Source organism: Anopheles ziemanni, chromosome 3 (genome assembly GCF_943734765.1).
Source record: "Anopheles ziemanni chromosome 3, idAnoZiCoDA_A2_x.2, whole genome shotgun sequence".
NCBI classification, from domain to species: Eukaryota; Metazoa; Arthropoda; class Insecta; order Diptera; family Culicidae; genus Anopheles; species Anopheles ziemanni.
In genome coordinates this window covers 97,411,049-97,427,413 of record NC_080706.1, presented here as the reverse complement: position 1 = coordinate 97,427,413, position 16,365 = coordinate 97,411,049, and the positions used below count along the sequence as shown (strand labels likewise).

General features: G+C 39.8%; 5 protein-coding genes across 5 annotated transcripts; 3 read left to right on the top strand and 2 right to left on the bottom strand.

Annotated features, from left to right (window-relative positions):
• Positions 1-895: 895 nt before the first annotated feature.
• Positions 896-3,113, top strand: LOC131288067 (probable diacyglycerol O-acyltransferase tgs1). The gene is made up of 4 exons (XM_058317167.1): positions 896-1,771; positions 1,836-2,406; positions 2,477-2,640; positions 2,708-3,113. The coding sequence occupies exons 1-4, from the start codon at positions 896-898 to the stop codon at positions 3,044-3,046; spliced, it is 1,950 nt and encodes a 649-aa protein (XP_058173150.1). The 3' UTR covers positions 3,047-3,113.
• A 384-nt stretch (positions 3,114-3,497) lies between these two features.
• Positions 3,498-4,772, top strand: LOC131285974 (uncharacterized). Its single transcript, XM_058314826.1, has one exon. It carries the CDS (start codon positions 3,498-3,500, stop codon positions 4,770-4,772), a length of 1,275 nt encoding a protein of 424 aa, XP_058170809.1.
• A 121-nt stretch (positions 4,773-4,893) lies between these two features.
• Positions 4,894-8,476, bottom strand: LOC131287560 (MAPK regulated corepressor interacting protein 2). The gene is made up of 5 exons (XM_058316617.1): positions 8,306-8,476; positions 8,065-8,152; positions 6,542-6,687; positions 5,966-6,025; positions 4,894-5,886 (listed from the first exon to the last, which is right to left on the bottom strand). Exons 1-5 carry the CDS (start codon positions 8,355-8,357, stop codon positions 5,711-5,713), a joined length of 522 nt encoding a protein of 173 aa, XP_058172600.1. The 5' UTR covers positions 8,358-8,476; the 3' UTR covers positions 4,894-5,710.
• A 2,560-nt stretch (positions 8,477-11,036) lies between these two features.
• LOC131287946 (gonadal protein gdl) lies at positions 11,037-11,870 on the top strand. The gene is made up of 3 exons (XM_058317041.1): positions 11,037-11,190; positions 11,253-11,413; positions 11,475-11,870. Exons 1-3 carry the CDS (start codon positions 11,171-11,173, stop codon positions 11,750-11,752), a joined length of 459 nt encoding a protein of 152 aa, XP_058173024.1. The 5' UTR covers positions 11,037-11,170; the 3' UTR covers positions 11,753-11,870.
• A 2,710-nt stretch (positions 11,871-14,580) lies between these two features.
• Positions 14,581-16,193, bottom strand: LOC131286072 (peptide methionine sulfoxide reductase). The gene is made up of 4 exons (XM_058314936.1): positions 16,091-16,193; positions 15,811-16,019; positions 15,486-15,746; positions 14,581-15,160 (listed from the first exon to the last, which is right to left on the bottom strand). Exons 1-4 carry the CDS (start codon positions 16,100-16,102, stop codon positions 14,926-14,928), a joined length of 717 nt encoding a protein of 238 aa, XP_058170919.1. The 5' UTR covers positions 16,103-16,193; the 3' UTR covers positions 14,581-14,925.
• Between the last annotated feature and the right edge of the window lie 172 nt (positions 16,194-16,365).

The window sequence follows — 16,365 nt, the reverse complement described above, 5'->3', positions numbered from 1 at the left end:
GTTTTCGTTCTCCTCCTTCCTGCTTTCATCAATTAAACACTCTGTCTCTTCCTGTTGATTCGTCATTGTTTCTAGAAACAATTGTCTACAACTCAAAATGGTACATAATCAAAACTGTTGATGCAATTATGACATTAATATTCATGCAAAAGCGGACGCCTGGTCATTCATATTTTCCCATATTTCCCCCCCATTATAGAAGTCATGCTGACAATGATAAATAAAATGCAGGTAAAACTAAATATATTGGAATTTCTAACAAATTCCCAGTACAGTACTTAAGGAGTCCATTCCAAACAGTGTCATACTTTCGATTCCAATGTATTCTTATTGCTCCGCACCTTGCTCTAAACGTAATACTTTGCCATTATCTTCGTTGTTGCAGATAGCGTCGCAATAGAATTCATAAGGATTCTCTCGGTAATTTACTTGCGTGAGTCTTTTCAGACCTGCAATGTACACAACACTTATACCCAACGGTGGACGAATAGTGGACTTAACAAAAACTCACACAGTGCAGTGAGTCAATGGCAATAATTTAATATGCACATGTTTATATGCTTAAGCTGCTTATTTTCTATACCGACTCAAGTGAATTCTATAAAATCTTTCGCCAGCTATTCGCTCAGCTTACTTCGCCCAGAACGGACACGCTGGTAACAGCGACAACGGCAACGACTTGCAGCATAATTGTTCCTCATTGTTAGATTTGAACACATTAGCTAGCTTTTCGACTACCGAATAACGTGACTGATCTCTAACAAGTGTTCTAACAAGTGAGGCTTCCTACATCCGTACATTGTGTAAACTTGTGTTAATCTTCCACGGACAGTTTAGAAGTGTACTCGTACGAGCGATCTGTGGTTCCAGAAATTATTCCGTCCGTCTTCGAGGGATGGCGTACGAAGGGAATAACTTCTTGGATTGGGCCTCGAGCCATGGGGCGACGATTTTTGATTCAATGGCACGGAATTTCTCCTCGTCCGATTCCTTTGGACCAGCAACTATTACGAAGGGTGATGTGTCGAGTGCCCAGATCAAACTTCATCGGATTTTATCAACTACACAACTCGGAGCGCTCTCCGGCATAGTTTTATTTCTGTTTGTGAAGCACAAAGTGACGCGGTGGAGAGAAGAACACAGTCATCTCAAGCTCCCCGCAGGAACCAACATTCGACAGGCCGCTTATACGTTCCTAACATTCATCGGATTTCTGATTCTGTCACCCTTTTTAATCACCGTACTACTAATATTTTATGTCTATCGCATCATGGTACGGTATATTTTAAAATATCGATACGGAAAACATTTCAAAGGGTTGCTGGATGGTGCTGATGTTGTGTGGGCAATCGAAGATCAAAACTCCCGTGGTATGATCAACATCCTGGCAAGCGTACATGAACCATTTGACGAGTGTACTTCAGGAGATGGATCTGTGAGTGTAAACCTGCTTCTAATATTGCGTAAACGAATCTCTGCGCGGCTCATGCATAGCTATCGGCCCCACCCGAAGATGCTGTGGAAACGAAACGTGGAATTCGGCTACTACTTCTGGTCCGATCAGTCAGAGCTAACGATAGAGGACTACATTCGCTTCCTGGATAGCATTCCACTCGCCGATGGAGAAAGTTACATCGATGAAGGTCAGCTGCGGGCGTTACTGAGCACGATAAGCAATCGACATTTACCGGCAAATCATACATCTTCCTGGGAAGTGCTCGTTGGACGACAGCCTTTGGTAGACCAGACAAAAAAGATCCTCAAATATCCGGTTTGTTCCCAATTTTTCTTCCCAATCGACGAAAGCTTATCTTTTTATTTTCTGTTCAAATCAGATTCTTTTCAGAGTTCATCATTCTCTTGGCGACGGTGTGGCTCTGATGCGCCTACTATTGGAGGCAATAGTTGATAAGGAAATACCTTCGCGCTGGAAGTATTTATCAAAGCTAAAAGTAATGAATATCAATTACATCCTCAAAAACCAAAGTACATCAGGCCAGTGCCAACAGCAACGCAGCTCTACGGTTTTCAAGCGCCTGTTGAAACGAGCGCCCTCTTATACTGATCTTGCCGCGAAATTGAACGCCATTCTCCGTGTACTCTGGACGATTTACACAGCACCCGCCTTCTTCCACGAGGTATCACGGCGTCCAGCGGACACCAACTGCATGCATTCTACGGAAATGGCAAATAAGAAAGTTGTAAGCTGGATCAACGAGGGACACCATGAAACTAGTCAGTGGGTTAATATCATCAAGCAAACTAAACGTCTTCTACCCGGAACGAGATTTTCCGATGTCTTCCTGACGGCTCTATCAGCCAGCCTTGAAACATATTTCACCAGACTAAATGGAAACTCACCAAAAAGTCTCACAGTGGTTCTTCCTGCAAGAATAGAAAAAGAATGTACGTATTACATCTCAGACAATGATTACATCCAATGATAACAATATGTGTTACTATCGTACCTCTAAAGCACCACAGTTGGAGTTGCACAACCGATTTTCCGTGGCTCTGCAGACCTTGCCCATCCATTCAGGTATACAGCTGGATGATCCGAATCGGCATTTCACACTTACCAAACGCATTCTAGCAGTAAAAAGATTTTCCGATACCTTACGATCTTCATCGGATTACATTGTAAGATTATTGATAGCGTTTCTTCTCTTTAAAAAATGTAAACTGATCCATTATTTTATTAATGCAGATTAATTATTGGATCATCTCTAAAATGTCATCTCTCTTTCCGGACGGTATTTTAAGAAAGATTTTAAAAAGCGCACATAGTACGATGGCGATCTCCAACCTCCCGGGGCCACAGCAAATGGCTCGTATTCAAGGCCGCGAGTTAAATAATCTTTGTTTCTTCATACCAAACCTCGGTACTACCGCTGTGGGAATTACTCTTCTCACATATGGTGGAAAAATGCAGCTCGGTATATTAGCCGATCGTGCGGTCATTCACAACGAGGAAGACGCCCACAGGATCCTTCAAGGAGTTGTAGAAGAAATCGTAAGGATGGGAAAATTACTCGAAGAGGCTTGAGCAAAAGTTGAATTTTATGGCAAAGCATGTACAACGGGTGAGAGTATTTTTGTAACTAAAATAAAGGAATAGGCATGAGAAAAGGATAATTTTTGAAACCATAAATACAACGTACCTATAAATCTCTAAGGCTAAGGCTAGGAATAAATCTTTAGCTTATCTTAAGTTGTTTTTTGCTATCTTATTTACTTGTCTTGGAAATAATCTTCCATCTGCTTCCTACAACGATGGACAAGATACACACATTCCGTCATCATTTTGTTAAACAACCTGCTTTCCAAACAGGTTTCTTAAGGTGTCTGTGAACGTTTATCTGAACGAAAAATCATTCTCGTAAGCTTGTGGGATAACCACATGCGTATCAAACTATTAACAAGCAGATTCAGAAAAACACCCTCAGCCCAAGGAAATGGTTCTATCCAGGTCAGTCTTTCTGTACAAGTGGAACGCAATGGATCTCAAACGAATTAATCTAACCAAAATAGACATTCATCAGATTGTTGCTGAGCACTTTGCCGGATGTAAGGAAACACGAGCCTTAAAGCAGTGGCGTGTAATTGGAGCTGAGCTAGAGCCTTTCAGTCCCTGTCCGGAAGGCTTTTTGTCAGCTCATTACGACCTTAAGGTGACCATCGAAGTTGCAATCGGAAAAACAGAAAAGCTCAGCTTTTTTGTCAAATGTTCGCCCGTCGACAATCCGGCATTAGCCTGTTACCTGAAGGAGATTAGAAGCTTTCACAAGGAAACTCACATACTGAAAGACATTGTTACTGCTATACAACAAAATTGTCCATGGCGTACGATCGCACCAAGAGCGCTTTGTGCAAAGGGGTTGAAATTACTCGTTATGAATAATGTAAAATTGCACGGCTTTGCAGTGATAAAACAAGAAAGCGGTTTATTGGATAGATCCTTTCTCCAGCAAGCCTTAGAAACGTTAGCATGTCTACACGCTGGTTCGCTTGTGGTTGAAGAAAAGTGCGGAAAATCACTTCCTGAACTATATCCAAATGTCCTCGAAGAAAACGCATGGGTTACTACTCCAAATAGTACACGCATGAAAGATGTTGCAAACGTTATCCAGCTTTACGCGGAGCTTGTCCAGGACAGTGACATGTGGGACGAGTCCCACAAGAAAATTATATTATCACAAATGCCAGAACATTTCCGAAAAATCTACACCTTTACCGCGCCATCAAAACAATTCCGTAATTGTCTCAACCACGGTGACCTCTGGTGTAATAATTTGATGTTCAAATGTGAATCCAATGGAAAACCAACCGAGTGTATACTGGTAGACTATCAGATGTCCCGCTATGTGCCTCCCGCCTACGACATTAACCTGTTACTCTATCTTACGACAAGTCTCCAAATGAGAAATGAACAACGAGACATCCTTTTGGCACATTACTACAACTGTTTCTCCGAGATATTGCATAAAAATCAGTTAGATGCAGCTAATATCCTTCCAAGCAACATATTCCTCGCATCGTGTGAACATTATCGACTAGCAGGACTTATTCACTCCACGCTGATAAGTGCAGAAGTTACACTACCTAGTGTGTTTTTGGAAGAAGTATTCAACTGTTCGGACTCAACAGCCGGGTTTATGCCTGAAGCCAAAGTGAAAGTTTGCATCAATGCGTTTCGTTCAAATACCACATACAGAAACCATCTTCTTGAACTGATGGGAGAGCTATTTTCACACATTCAAATCAAAACTTAAAATTACTCCGCTTTTTCTTCCCCGTATTGCTATCTACATTTTTGTATCAAATATTAAACTCTATTTTGTTTATGGTTCGATTGACTGCCTTTTGCACGCGTGAATTTTCAGGAGAGCAGGTTATGCCAAACATTTTCAGCCTATAACAAACGTATCAACCTTACAAACATAGTTAAAGTACTAAATTCACATAGTTGAACTTCAAGCCAAAATCAATCTTTATTTGCTACGCATGTCGGGATTCAGCTTTTACTCTTGTCACGTGTTTATTCTCTCGGTAGCAATATGAAAGAAATCTCGCATACACAGAAAGAACCAATCACATCGGCTCGTGTCTATTGAACAGTTCATATTGCCGCTCTCCTTGTTGCAGTGAACTTCATTACTCAAAATAAATACAACCGAGAAAAAGTTCCCTACAAAGGATTAACGACTCAACTGAAACATGTGTGCCAATTTTGAAACTAAATACACGAAATAGTGTTCCAATGGCAATGTTCCATTGGCATTCCGCAATCTATAATCTACTTAACGATCATGATGCATGACAAACAAATAAAAATGTATGGTAGGAACTACACAATTTGATCTCACAGAGGTTTTAAGGATGAAAGAATTGCACAAAGAAACAAATACGAATAGGATATGACTGATCAAAAGCGCATCCACTGAAACCTAAAAGCATAACAATTATTTCAGCTTTTATCTCTACTCAAACCTTTTCCTGGACTACTAGCGAATTTCCGCACACACAGCATGCAATCACTTATAACAATTAATTCATTGCAAGCGCTCTTTCCTTGCACAATCCTCGCCGATAGGTTCCAATCGAGCGAACAATTGATCCTGCTCTACACAGCTAATTTTTCTTCTAAGGACGATTCATCGGTTTCTATATCCTTAATTCTTAAAATACGATGGGGAAAGGTCTATGTAGTTTACAGACTTTTCGTAATGCTGTTGAATATTCTCTTCCCCCACCAAGTCTCGAGGTCAAAGGGTTGAAAGTCGACCAGTACGGGACTAGGCGGCTCGTTATAGTACATCGTCGATGTACTCGTGTTGGATGATGCGGAACTGGTACTGCTATTGGAGGATAGTGAGCAATTCGAACCTAAAATCATACAGGATATATAGCAGAATTGTTACAAAACCAAAATTTTCCAAGAAAAGGACGTGGCATCAATTCATACCCGTGCTGTTAGGTGAGCCAGGAACATCGTAAGGATTTGCCGCTACCACCATATTCCATGCTGGAAGAAAGGAAAAATAAATGAACATATGTAACAAATAATAGAAAAATTGTGCTGCTTTATTAGCGAAATTTTATCTAATTCAAATTGTTTTACATCCATATAATATTAACTATAAATGAACTGGTCCTTAGCTTCTATCTACTGGTACTTTTATTATGATACAATTTTAAAATAATTAAAAACCTGACCGAGACCTCACTGTCGACCAACAAAGTAGGTACGTTTTTGTTCTATTATGCTGTTCCGAATGAGAAACGAGGCGTGGTACGCCTCAACTAAGGTATAGTTATGGCATAAACGAACAGGCCAGTAAAGCTTGGATATGAACCAGCTTCGCATCCAACTGCGAGTGGCTTCGGATGGAACTTCGTACGACTAAGCTCGCTTTGCACTAAATTTGCATCTAAGTATGCTCTTTAATCCCTCTGTGAAATCTATATCTTTACGATTCCATTTTAGTTAAGTATTAGTTATCTAAGTAAGATGTATGTTTAATTACTAATAGAAACTCACAATCATTAATGTATTTGATTAACTCTTCATGCTGGGGACTAACGATCTCCTGTTCGGACTTCAGCTGTTTTTGTTGCTGTTGTTGCAACTTTACGTATTGTGCTGCTGCAGATTTCTTAGACGTTTGAAACACAGGTCGTGGAACACTGCAAAATAAATAAAAAAAGGAATGCAATAAACAGAGTCGCTGCTTACTTTTTCTGAGGCAACAATTAAGGTTCCTGCCGAGAAGATGTTCAATATTTGTTTCGAACAAGATGTATCTTTCCAACCTATGTTAAGAAGTGAGATAACATAAGTTTATTTGCGAACTGAACCTCGTTGTGGAACCATTTTCTTCGAGCTAATGTTATCTATCGTTCTGCTTTATTTATTCGCCTTTTATTCTGGAAAAAGTCTGTGTTGCCAGCTACGCTTCAAGATAACTGATTTATTTACATAATCCAGAAAGTTGCATCCTCTCCACGAGACAGACGAGAAAGAAATTAACCAAATGTAACAGATGGTCATAACTTTTAAAATTAAAATTAGCTAACGTTAAAGTTTTGAGAGGTACACTGTTGATAGTAATATTCGGCATGCTATAGATTGAAAATATCAAACCTTAAGGAACTTAGTAACGGTCAGAAACACAGCATTGGTCAACACGAAAGCCAAGTCAAGCATGTTTGCAACCCGTTCGATTAAATTTACTAAGTACGCCTTATCATTTGACTGTACTTTGCACGTCGATCATAAACAACGTACAAGATGGTACCCGTTAGAAACAATTATACCATATTAGGTTGTGATGATCATGGAACAATTTGTAGCAGCAAAGTGTACTCCTCAAACAAATAACTCACAGGCACACTCACATTGGGACACACCACTTTAAAAATAGTCCTGTCAATCATTTTTCTTTCATCCTTATGGAATGATCAGTTCAGCAAGAGAAATTATGTAAAAAATATGTCCATGTGCGTCCCACGTGCGCATTATGGAAAAAACAAAAATAGAGCATTTAATTCTTTAAGAACCCCTTGCATGATAGATTCACAGACAATCTATCGGTAAATCCATGCATCTCAGTGTTAAGGCAAAATAAAACGAATTTCTTCCAGTTCTTGTATTCAAGCAACAAGCAACATAATCCGGTTCAATAATAGAGCACGTGGAGTTCGTACTTCAACGCCTGGAAACCAACACTAGCATAATGCAAAGCTGAAGTACAACGCCTATGCTACTGTCTTGTGAATTAAATTATCACCTTCTATGTTGCTTCTTTAACGAAGGCAGTTTCTCCAGCTGCCGAAAGACGCGTCTAGAAAATACGAAATTTTGTCTGGAAGTTATAGATAGATGTAATCTTTCTATCCGTTACATAATACATAGTTCTACAGATTGCGGTACAAACAAATATTCAAACCTTCCGTCGCATTTATGCACACACAAACTCAGTTTCTACAGTGTACATCTTTGTCATCCTACCGAGCGCGAGGTAGCAAAGTTGTTATGTAAACTTTTCCGTAACGATAACTCACCTGAGTTCACTCGAAATATCATATTCATCGTTCGTCTTCCGTCCTAAGTCGCGCAATAATTCATACTTTTCATAGTTTTGTGGTATTCCTAGTTGTACAAAAAACACAAAAAATCAGCTCCATCTCTCCGCACATCTTGCAGGAGCTGCGATTTTGTTTTCTTCAAAGGATGCGCTTATGATTGCACAACATTACCCTCTCAGCTGATTTCCACCGGGCGATTCACACTGTGTTTTCTTACCTCTTCTCGTTTTCGCCACTAATTTACTAGGACCCTTGGACACCGTGTACATTATTTATGCGACACACTTTAATACAATATTGTAAGCCCCTACTATGACTAGCATCCACCGCAAGAACCGTTCTATTCCAATTATAATCTTCAACTTATCAGCACTCCGATACCGTGCTCACCGTGAAATCGACCGACCGAAACTGACAGCAGCATTCTCTGTGAAACCAAAACATTTAACTTATGACCAAGGTTAGTTGAACATACTGCTAACACCTGGGTCTCAATTTGAAATAATGATTGGAAGGACCGAAAACGACTGTAACTGTCAGTTTTGTTGCTTTTTTCAAAGTGTTGTTTACGTTTTGTATGGTACAGCATCAAGAAAACTAACATTTACCATCGTTTCGGTCTTTCCAAACATGATAACCTCAAATGTCTGAAATAGCCTATTTCCCGCTAGGCAGCTCGAAATATCGTTCTCAAAACGTCCTCCGCGCAAACAAACGTCCTCCATTTTTGTATGGGGATGAAACAAAAGGAGGACGTTTTTCGAGCAATCGTCCTCCTTGTCCTCCTCACCATACAAAACTGCTCGATGTTTGTGTCATGGAGGACGTTTTTGAGGACGATTTGCTCGAAATTGCCTAGCGGGTTCTTAAGAAGGTAAAAGTACCTATTTTCGTCCACTTAGGAACGTGTCACCACAAAAGAAATCGTTGCATTAATTGTACCGATAATATAACGATAAACTTGGTATGGTAATGCAATAGCCTTATCACTCTGGTCACCAATGGTGCCATGGCAGTCACTGGACTGTCTAAATTTGGTTTTATGTATGTATATGAGCAAGCTCATTTCACCAACGGACCCCTGCCACTCCAACGTCATTCTCGTTTGATAATCCAGTGAATTTGCCATGCCACCATTTGTGACCAGTATGATAACGCAGTAACGTTCACTTCCTAGTGCATGGGTCAATTAAAAAAAAAGACTTCTCGAATGGAAGGTGTTTTCAAGACAAACAATTTTGTTTAACAAAGTGGCCGCAAACGAGACAAGCCATGTGAGAATAACAGAAATCTGCGATAAAATTATGGCTAGCGGAAATTTTACAGTTGATGCATCAACTCATCATCCCCAAAATACATTTTAGATTAAACACAGCTTGCTTCCTAACATAATTATTCTTTATTGAAACATAATTAGTTTGCAGCATAGATCTAGCAATCATGATTTGTTTACATCATAACCTAAGAAACCTTCGTTGGTTTGCAGATTGACGTTGTGCTTTCCTGGAAACAGGAGATTGAAATCGGGACCTTCGGTATTTCGTTTCAGCGTCTGGCGAAAGTTGGTCTCGAGCCAATTTTCGATGATTACAAACTCCATTTGGCTCAACTGAAATTTGTGGGATATGCAGCTCACTGCGCAAAGACATATCAACCGCAGTGCCACCCTGGTAGTTGTTCCGTTTCCGGTATACATCTTCACCATCAGACGCATGTATGCTTGAGCAGTCTCTTGAAAACATTCGTTCGAAGTTAACGCTGTGGATCAACGGCGTCGATGTGATCAAAGAAATACGGTCGTTGTGGTAGTCTTCTGCTCTTCTATTGTTACACTCCGATTGCACCTGAGACGTCCGTTCCAAATTCGAACTATCTTCATTTGCTTGAATCATTTGTTCGCCAGAATATGCTGAATAGTAGATAGAATTAGAGTTCCACATCGCTGTATTATCCAATGATTCCATGGATTGACGAAGAGCCCATGAAATTTTGATAACTATGATCACAACTATCGCACTAATCCACTCAACCAATTCCATTATACCGATACGTCTGAATACGATGGTTTCAACTTGACTACTGACGAAACAGTTTTTGCTTTTCCGCAGTCCGCTGATTATTCGATGTAATAAGTCTACCTGCATTATTTCGGAAAAAACGGTTATTTGCCGGATACATTTTTTTCATTTTACGATACAACAGCAGGTAGAATTTATTTTTTTCTCCGTAGAATCTACGAAACAAAGACAACAATGACTCAGGAACCCTACCTTGCTTTAAAATGGTTGATAAAAAAAAATACCTGAAAAGTTCTATTCCCATTTTTGTAAACTGTAACAGGTATGTCTACAGTAACGATTAAAAAGTATGTACCTTCAAACTATCGTTTCACCGGCACCATTTTGAACTGCAAGCTGCATACCATGTGATATTTTTGTCGCTATGTTGACCCACCTATGTACCAGTTTTGACCCTCCTAAAAAAATGCTTTGGTGTTAGTCCGAACCAGATTTGCTTGCCCCTATTTTGGACCATTTTTGGCCCCCCCCACATCGAGAAAAAATAACGTTTGATATTTCTTCAAAATGCTCAAAATTTAATGGGGAATGGGATTTGAATCTTTGGAATCCCCCTAAGGATTGAATCTTCGAATCTTCGGAATTCAGATTCAGCCAACACTAATTTGTTTGTCGTCATGTAGACGTCAAACATTGTTTACTAAAGCTGGCTGTAGACGTCACATATTAATCTGTGCAGATCTTTGACGTCTACAGATTTCCTTTGTTCTCTCGTACCCATCGTCTGTCAAACATCCCTCCAGATATCTCGAATATCTCGAGGGATGTTGGAAATAGCTAAGGAAAGGCTGTAGACGTCAAACATCTGTGCAGATTAATATGTAACGTCTACGGCTTGCTTAATGCAGATAAACATTGCCGGTCAAGAAATGCAGAGCAGCGATAGTTCGGCACAAGACACTCTAAATAATCAGCTAGTATCTGATGTTATAGTCGGCGATCCATTCCACAATCAAGAATTTCTGCAACGGAAACTTTATTTCTTTTTGGAACACCTCAAAAAAATGCATGCCAATCTACCAGAGTAAGTGACCTCCTTTGTTGGGATCAAGTATACCCTGTAAAACATGTGTATTCCTTTTCCAGACAATATCAAATGAGAATATCCTATGAATTGCTTGCTGGGCTGGCAAATTCTCTTCTGAACGACACTATCTTTGAAATCGTCAAAGGGCTCATGGAGATACAGCATGTTACGGAAGCTCACTTAATGCAAGTTAGAGAAAAAGTAGAGAATGATCATCAATGTTTGTACATCAAGAATTTTAAAGATTAGTTCGATACGCTCTAAAAAGATATTTTTTCCAGTGGAGGTCAAACAATGGGAATCTAAAATTCAAGACGCCGAGGAGCTCGAACACATCATTGCTCTGATGAAAATCAAACATAGCAAGAATATGAAGGAAACCGACATGAAGCTTGTGCTGCACCTCGATCAAAAAGTAAAAGATCAGCAATCAACGTTGGAGAAAGCAGGTGTACCTGGATTTTACGTAACAGAGAATGCCAAAGAAATCAAAATACAGATGTATCTTTTAGATTTTATCCTCCGACTCAGCAGAATTAAATTTGATACCAACAAATAGCATTCAGAAACAGTGGAGATAGTATAATTCGCAAAAACTAAACGAGAGATCATTTGATGATATTGAAAATAATATGGATATGCTACCCCTTTTACCATCTTTTTGTGCTATCTGATTTCGTCCAACTCATTACTCGGGATCTACACTACACCGCGACGTCGCCTGACAAGCGCTGAACTCCATATAAAACAAAAACCTTGCGCGATGTCGCGCGAATCGCGCTAGGTTTTTTTGCATGGAGTTCAGCGCCTGTCAGGCGACGGTGCAGTCTGGAAAGCGTGTTACAGTGACTCCAGTATCGTTTGGCGTAACACGCTTTCCAGACTGCACTGTCGCGTAACGCGACGTCGCGTGACAGGCGCTGAACTCCATGCAAAAAAAACCTAGCGCGATTCGCGCGACATCGCGCAGGGTTTTTTTTATATGGAGTTCAGCTCCTGTCAGGCGACGTCGCGCTGTAGTGTGGACCCCGAGTAACGCGCCTATTTCATTTGATCATAAACACATATGTTAGAATGCCTGCATCTTTAAGCAATAATCAGAAAATATTCATGAACTCTCATTTTGTTTGAAAATTTAAAATAAAACACATTCGCATATATGTACATGCGGCTATGATATGGGTTGTCGATCGCAGTATTGTTTTGGATGGATGGGCAAAATACGCTAAAAGCTGTTACAATCGCAACCATGTGCTGGAAGTTTAATTATCAATGAATAAATATTAAATGAAAACAAAAGTTTTAATTCTAAATGCAACACTGTTCTGTTTCCTTGGCAACGTTTGTATGTAACTCGATTGAAAATTCAAACTTACGATGAAATGACTGTAGCTTAATTCCACGTGGTATCATGTGTGTGTTGGTTACTACCGCATACCATCTTATGCAGAAGTGTGTGTTTACCAACACATCACAACATAAGCCGACGGTCTACTTGGCGAGCCGCGAAAAGCGCGAATCAAAATAACCACGCTAAGCGTTGGTGACGTAGAGCATTACCCTGAGTTTCATTTAATTTCAACTTTAAACCTTAATTTCTGCAGCTTTTCCTACTTTAATTATTATAAAATATATCACATCCGATTCACATTAATGAAATCTTTCTAGTCATGCAAAAAAATTATTGTTTGTTTTTTTTTGTAAAAAAAGGTTTTTTACATTTTCATTTCAAATAAGCGCATGCAAAAAACGTTTGGTTCGAATTGATTCACGTGTATACCTTGTCCGGCACGCTGGGCCCCACATTGACGCATTCTTGTTTGGGGTCCCCCGCATTCCTCGTTCTACGTCAGCTGCATGCAAACGATCCAAAACAAACCACGAGTACATTGGCACGAGCTGTGGTACAATCAATGACTCGTCGGAGCATATGTTTGGCACGACCTTAAGGGTTGGTATCATTCAAAAAATATTTAAAATACTATTTACTATGTTTCCATAAATTAGTTTTTAAAGCTAGTTCATATTTTTAGAATCAGTACCACAAACAGTTTTTAAACCAGTGGTTTACTAGTTTACAAATGATAAAATTTTAGGTAAAATTTACATACATATAAATCTACTCAAAAACCTCATTCTAAAGAACATACTCTCACTTTTGTGCGTAAACTGAAGCGAAGTTAAATTCATGTTGAAAAAACAAATTGAATGAAATTGGCCCGTTCGCAGCATTGCCGGTTTGCGAGCACATTATCGTTAGAAACACGAGGAGAGGAATTGAGTCTTGAATCACCGCCAAAGATGCGCGGAAGTAAAGCAAAGGAGAGGCAAAAGCGGACGTGTAGATGAAAGGGAGAAATTTTCTCATTTTGCACTTGGACGCTTTTGTACTTTTTTATTTAATCTTGAAGCGAGAAGTTACCTGACGCTAGGTTTACTAAAATGGAAAAGGCCAACAAAACAAATTTCTGCGTCGCAATAGCTTCTATTTTTTTCTGAATGCTCAAACCATCGTTTAGTGCCATAGGCGAAAGAAAGAAGCGGTGAATAGTATACATTGGACCAATTTTTCAGTTCCTTAGCCACTACCACATGTGTAGGCACGTGCCCCACTATACTATCCCGGTACCCTCCACGCCACAAAACACTTTTCACTTGATAGCCCCATTTCTTAATCCCAGACAATCTTGTCTGCGCACACACGACGGACCCAGGCCGACGCGAACAAACATACACTACAAACCACGCGAACGGACGCAAACAACCGCGCACAGTTGCCAGCTTCCCGATAACCTTGTGATCATCACTTATCTGCTATATTTATGTCCATCAAATTTGTGCAAATCATCCTATTTTTCGCAGCCACAGCTATCAGCGATCATTGTAAAAAATTGTGCAATCTTTACACATGAAAGTATCCTTCACACTTAAATATCATGTTCTTTTTTATGACTGCTGTTAAAATAAGCGTAAGCAGGCAGCTCCGGGTCTTATAATATAGCAAAGAAAAAAATGTAACTTTTCCTTAAATTTGACTTTAGTCTTTTTGTATGTAAACTGATTTTATTTAAATGCATTCAGCTTTTCAATATTTCAAACTGCAAACATGAATGACTGATTTATCAAGTATTAAAATAGCTCATTCAAATAATAGATCACTGTTAGTATTTCCTTAACATCGGTTATCAAAGATAACAACGATAAGATTCCATTCTAAAATTGTCCAAGCAACCTAAAACTCGACTTTCTCATAACTTGTACAACATCACGGAATAATGAACACAAGGAATCAACTTATCTTGTTCTCTATCAATAAAAGATAGAATTTTCTCTAATTATCTCGATCATATAATTGCAAAAACAAACATCATCATTTAAAAAAATATATTTTATTACTTCATGGAATAATTAACATTAGAAACCAATTTCTACTATTCAATGTTTAGGTTATGCAGCCACTGTAAATAGTATTTTGTTGTTACTAGTTAAACATAAAATTAACTTTACCTACGACACGTTAGCAACCTGATTGCCTTGGGCAGTCAAATAATCTATTTGTGTTCTAGTTTTACGTATAGCTATGACAACATTTTATGAAAATATTATCAGTAATTTGTCAACTAGGGTTAGCGTTACCAATAGGCTCCTATGTACTTCGTACCTCACTAGTACCAACCCGTAGCTGAGAATGCATATTGTACTTCAACTGGATCTGATACATCCCTCTTATCTTTAGCAAAAAATGCCACCTCCTTCGTTATCAATGACGTAATCTCGCACGTACTGTGCTTGTTCTTTACTGAGTCCCAACAGACTGACTTCCTCATCAAACTGCTCCAGCCCTCCGACACCAATCAGGTAACCGTTTAGCCGGGCGGCAACATGAGACGAATGTAGTAGATCAGATGTCAGTCCGATACCCTTGGCCAAGTCAGAGTGGCCTTGCAGACGGTACTTTTGGTGGTAGCTAAATAAAAAACAGAAACATGAGCATAAGAATGCGGTGAAAGAAGAAAGTAAGTCTGTTTTGTGTTGGTTAAACATTGATCTGGGCAACTGACACCGAATGCTTGTTTAATGTTGGTGAAATAATCTACAGCCTGTAGTCATAGAAACCGCGATCATAGCCCACATCAATCACACTGTTCACGAACACTACACCATGCATGACCAATATAGCATTCTTGGCAGTGAACTTGGTCATGACGTGACCGATCGCGAGGCCGTGCACAACGCGGGTTAAACGTCCCTGAAAGTTGAACGGTCTTGCGAATACGTTTGTGGTTACTTACTTTTCGGCTGGGTAGAATGCACCTGCTGCTGCGATCTCAGTAATTATTTGCTCCGGGGCGCGCTTGATTTGTTCCTCCGCGCGGCTGTCTTCGGCGATCTTGCGCTGTTCTTCGCTATGGTACAGAATGAGCGACATGTACTGGCGCTTAATTCGCGTAGTTAGACCATACTCGTGATTGTTCCAAAACAGTTCCAACAAATCACTATAGCTTATCTTTTTTGGGTCGTAGTCGATCTCGATTACTTCTGTATGGTCTCCCCTGTTTAAGGAAAGGTATTAAATTGTTATACATGATGCAATAAATGACCTTGTTACACACTTACATTTTCTTGTAGACGGGTGACTCGGTAGTGCCACCGGCATAACCGACCCGAGTACGGAGAACGCCTCTGGTGGCACCAAACAACGAGTCGCATCCCCAGAAACAACCCATTCCAAAGGTGGCTTTTTCGAACGGAATATCCACCTGATGCAACGGCTCATGACGAACTTTCTCCAGCTCCTCCACCTTTTCTTGTGTGTTCAAGCGCTCCTACAATAATCAAATAATGTCACATTTAATTTATATTGCTCAAGCAACAAATAAAATATTTCTTCACTTACCGTCGCAACCATTTTTGTTTCGTATCGATTTGATTTAAACAGAGAATCACAACAAAACGAGTTTTTGCAAAAACTAATGTAAAAACAGAAGTCCTTCCTTGCGTACAGCTGAAAGCCGTGTACTGAAAACTCGTTTGCCGGCATATTTATATATCACCCCGAGCTCACACATTCTCTCGCGCACTTCATTTCGTCGGCCACGCGAAACATGATGTTACAGCATACATTCGCGAGCCACTATGCGAATAGTCGCGATATATACATATACGCTTCAC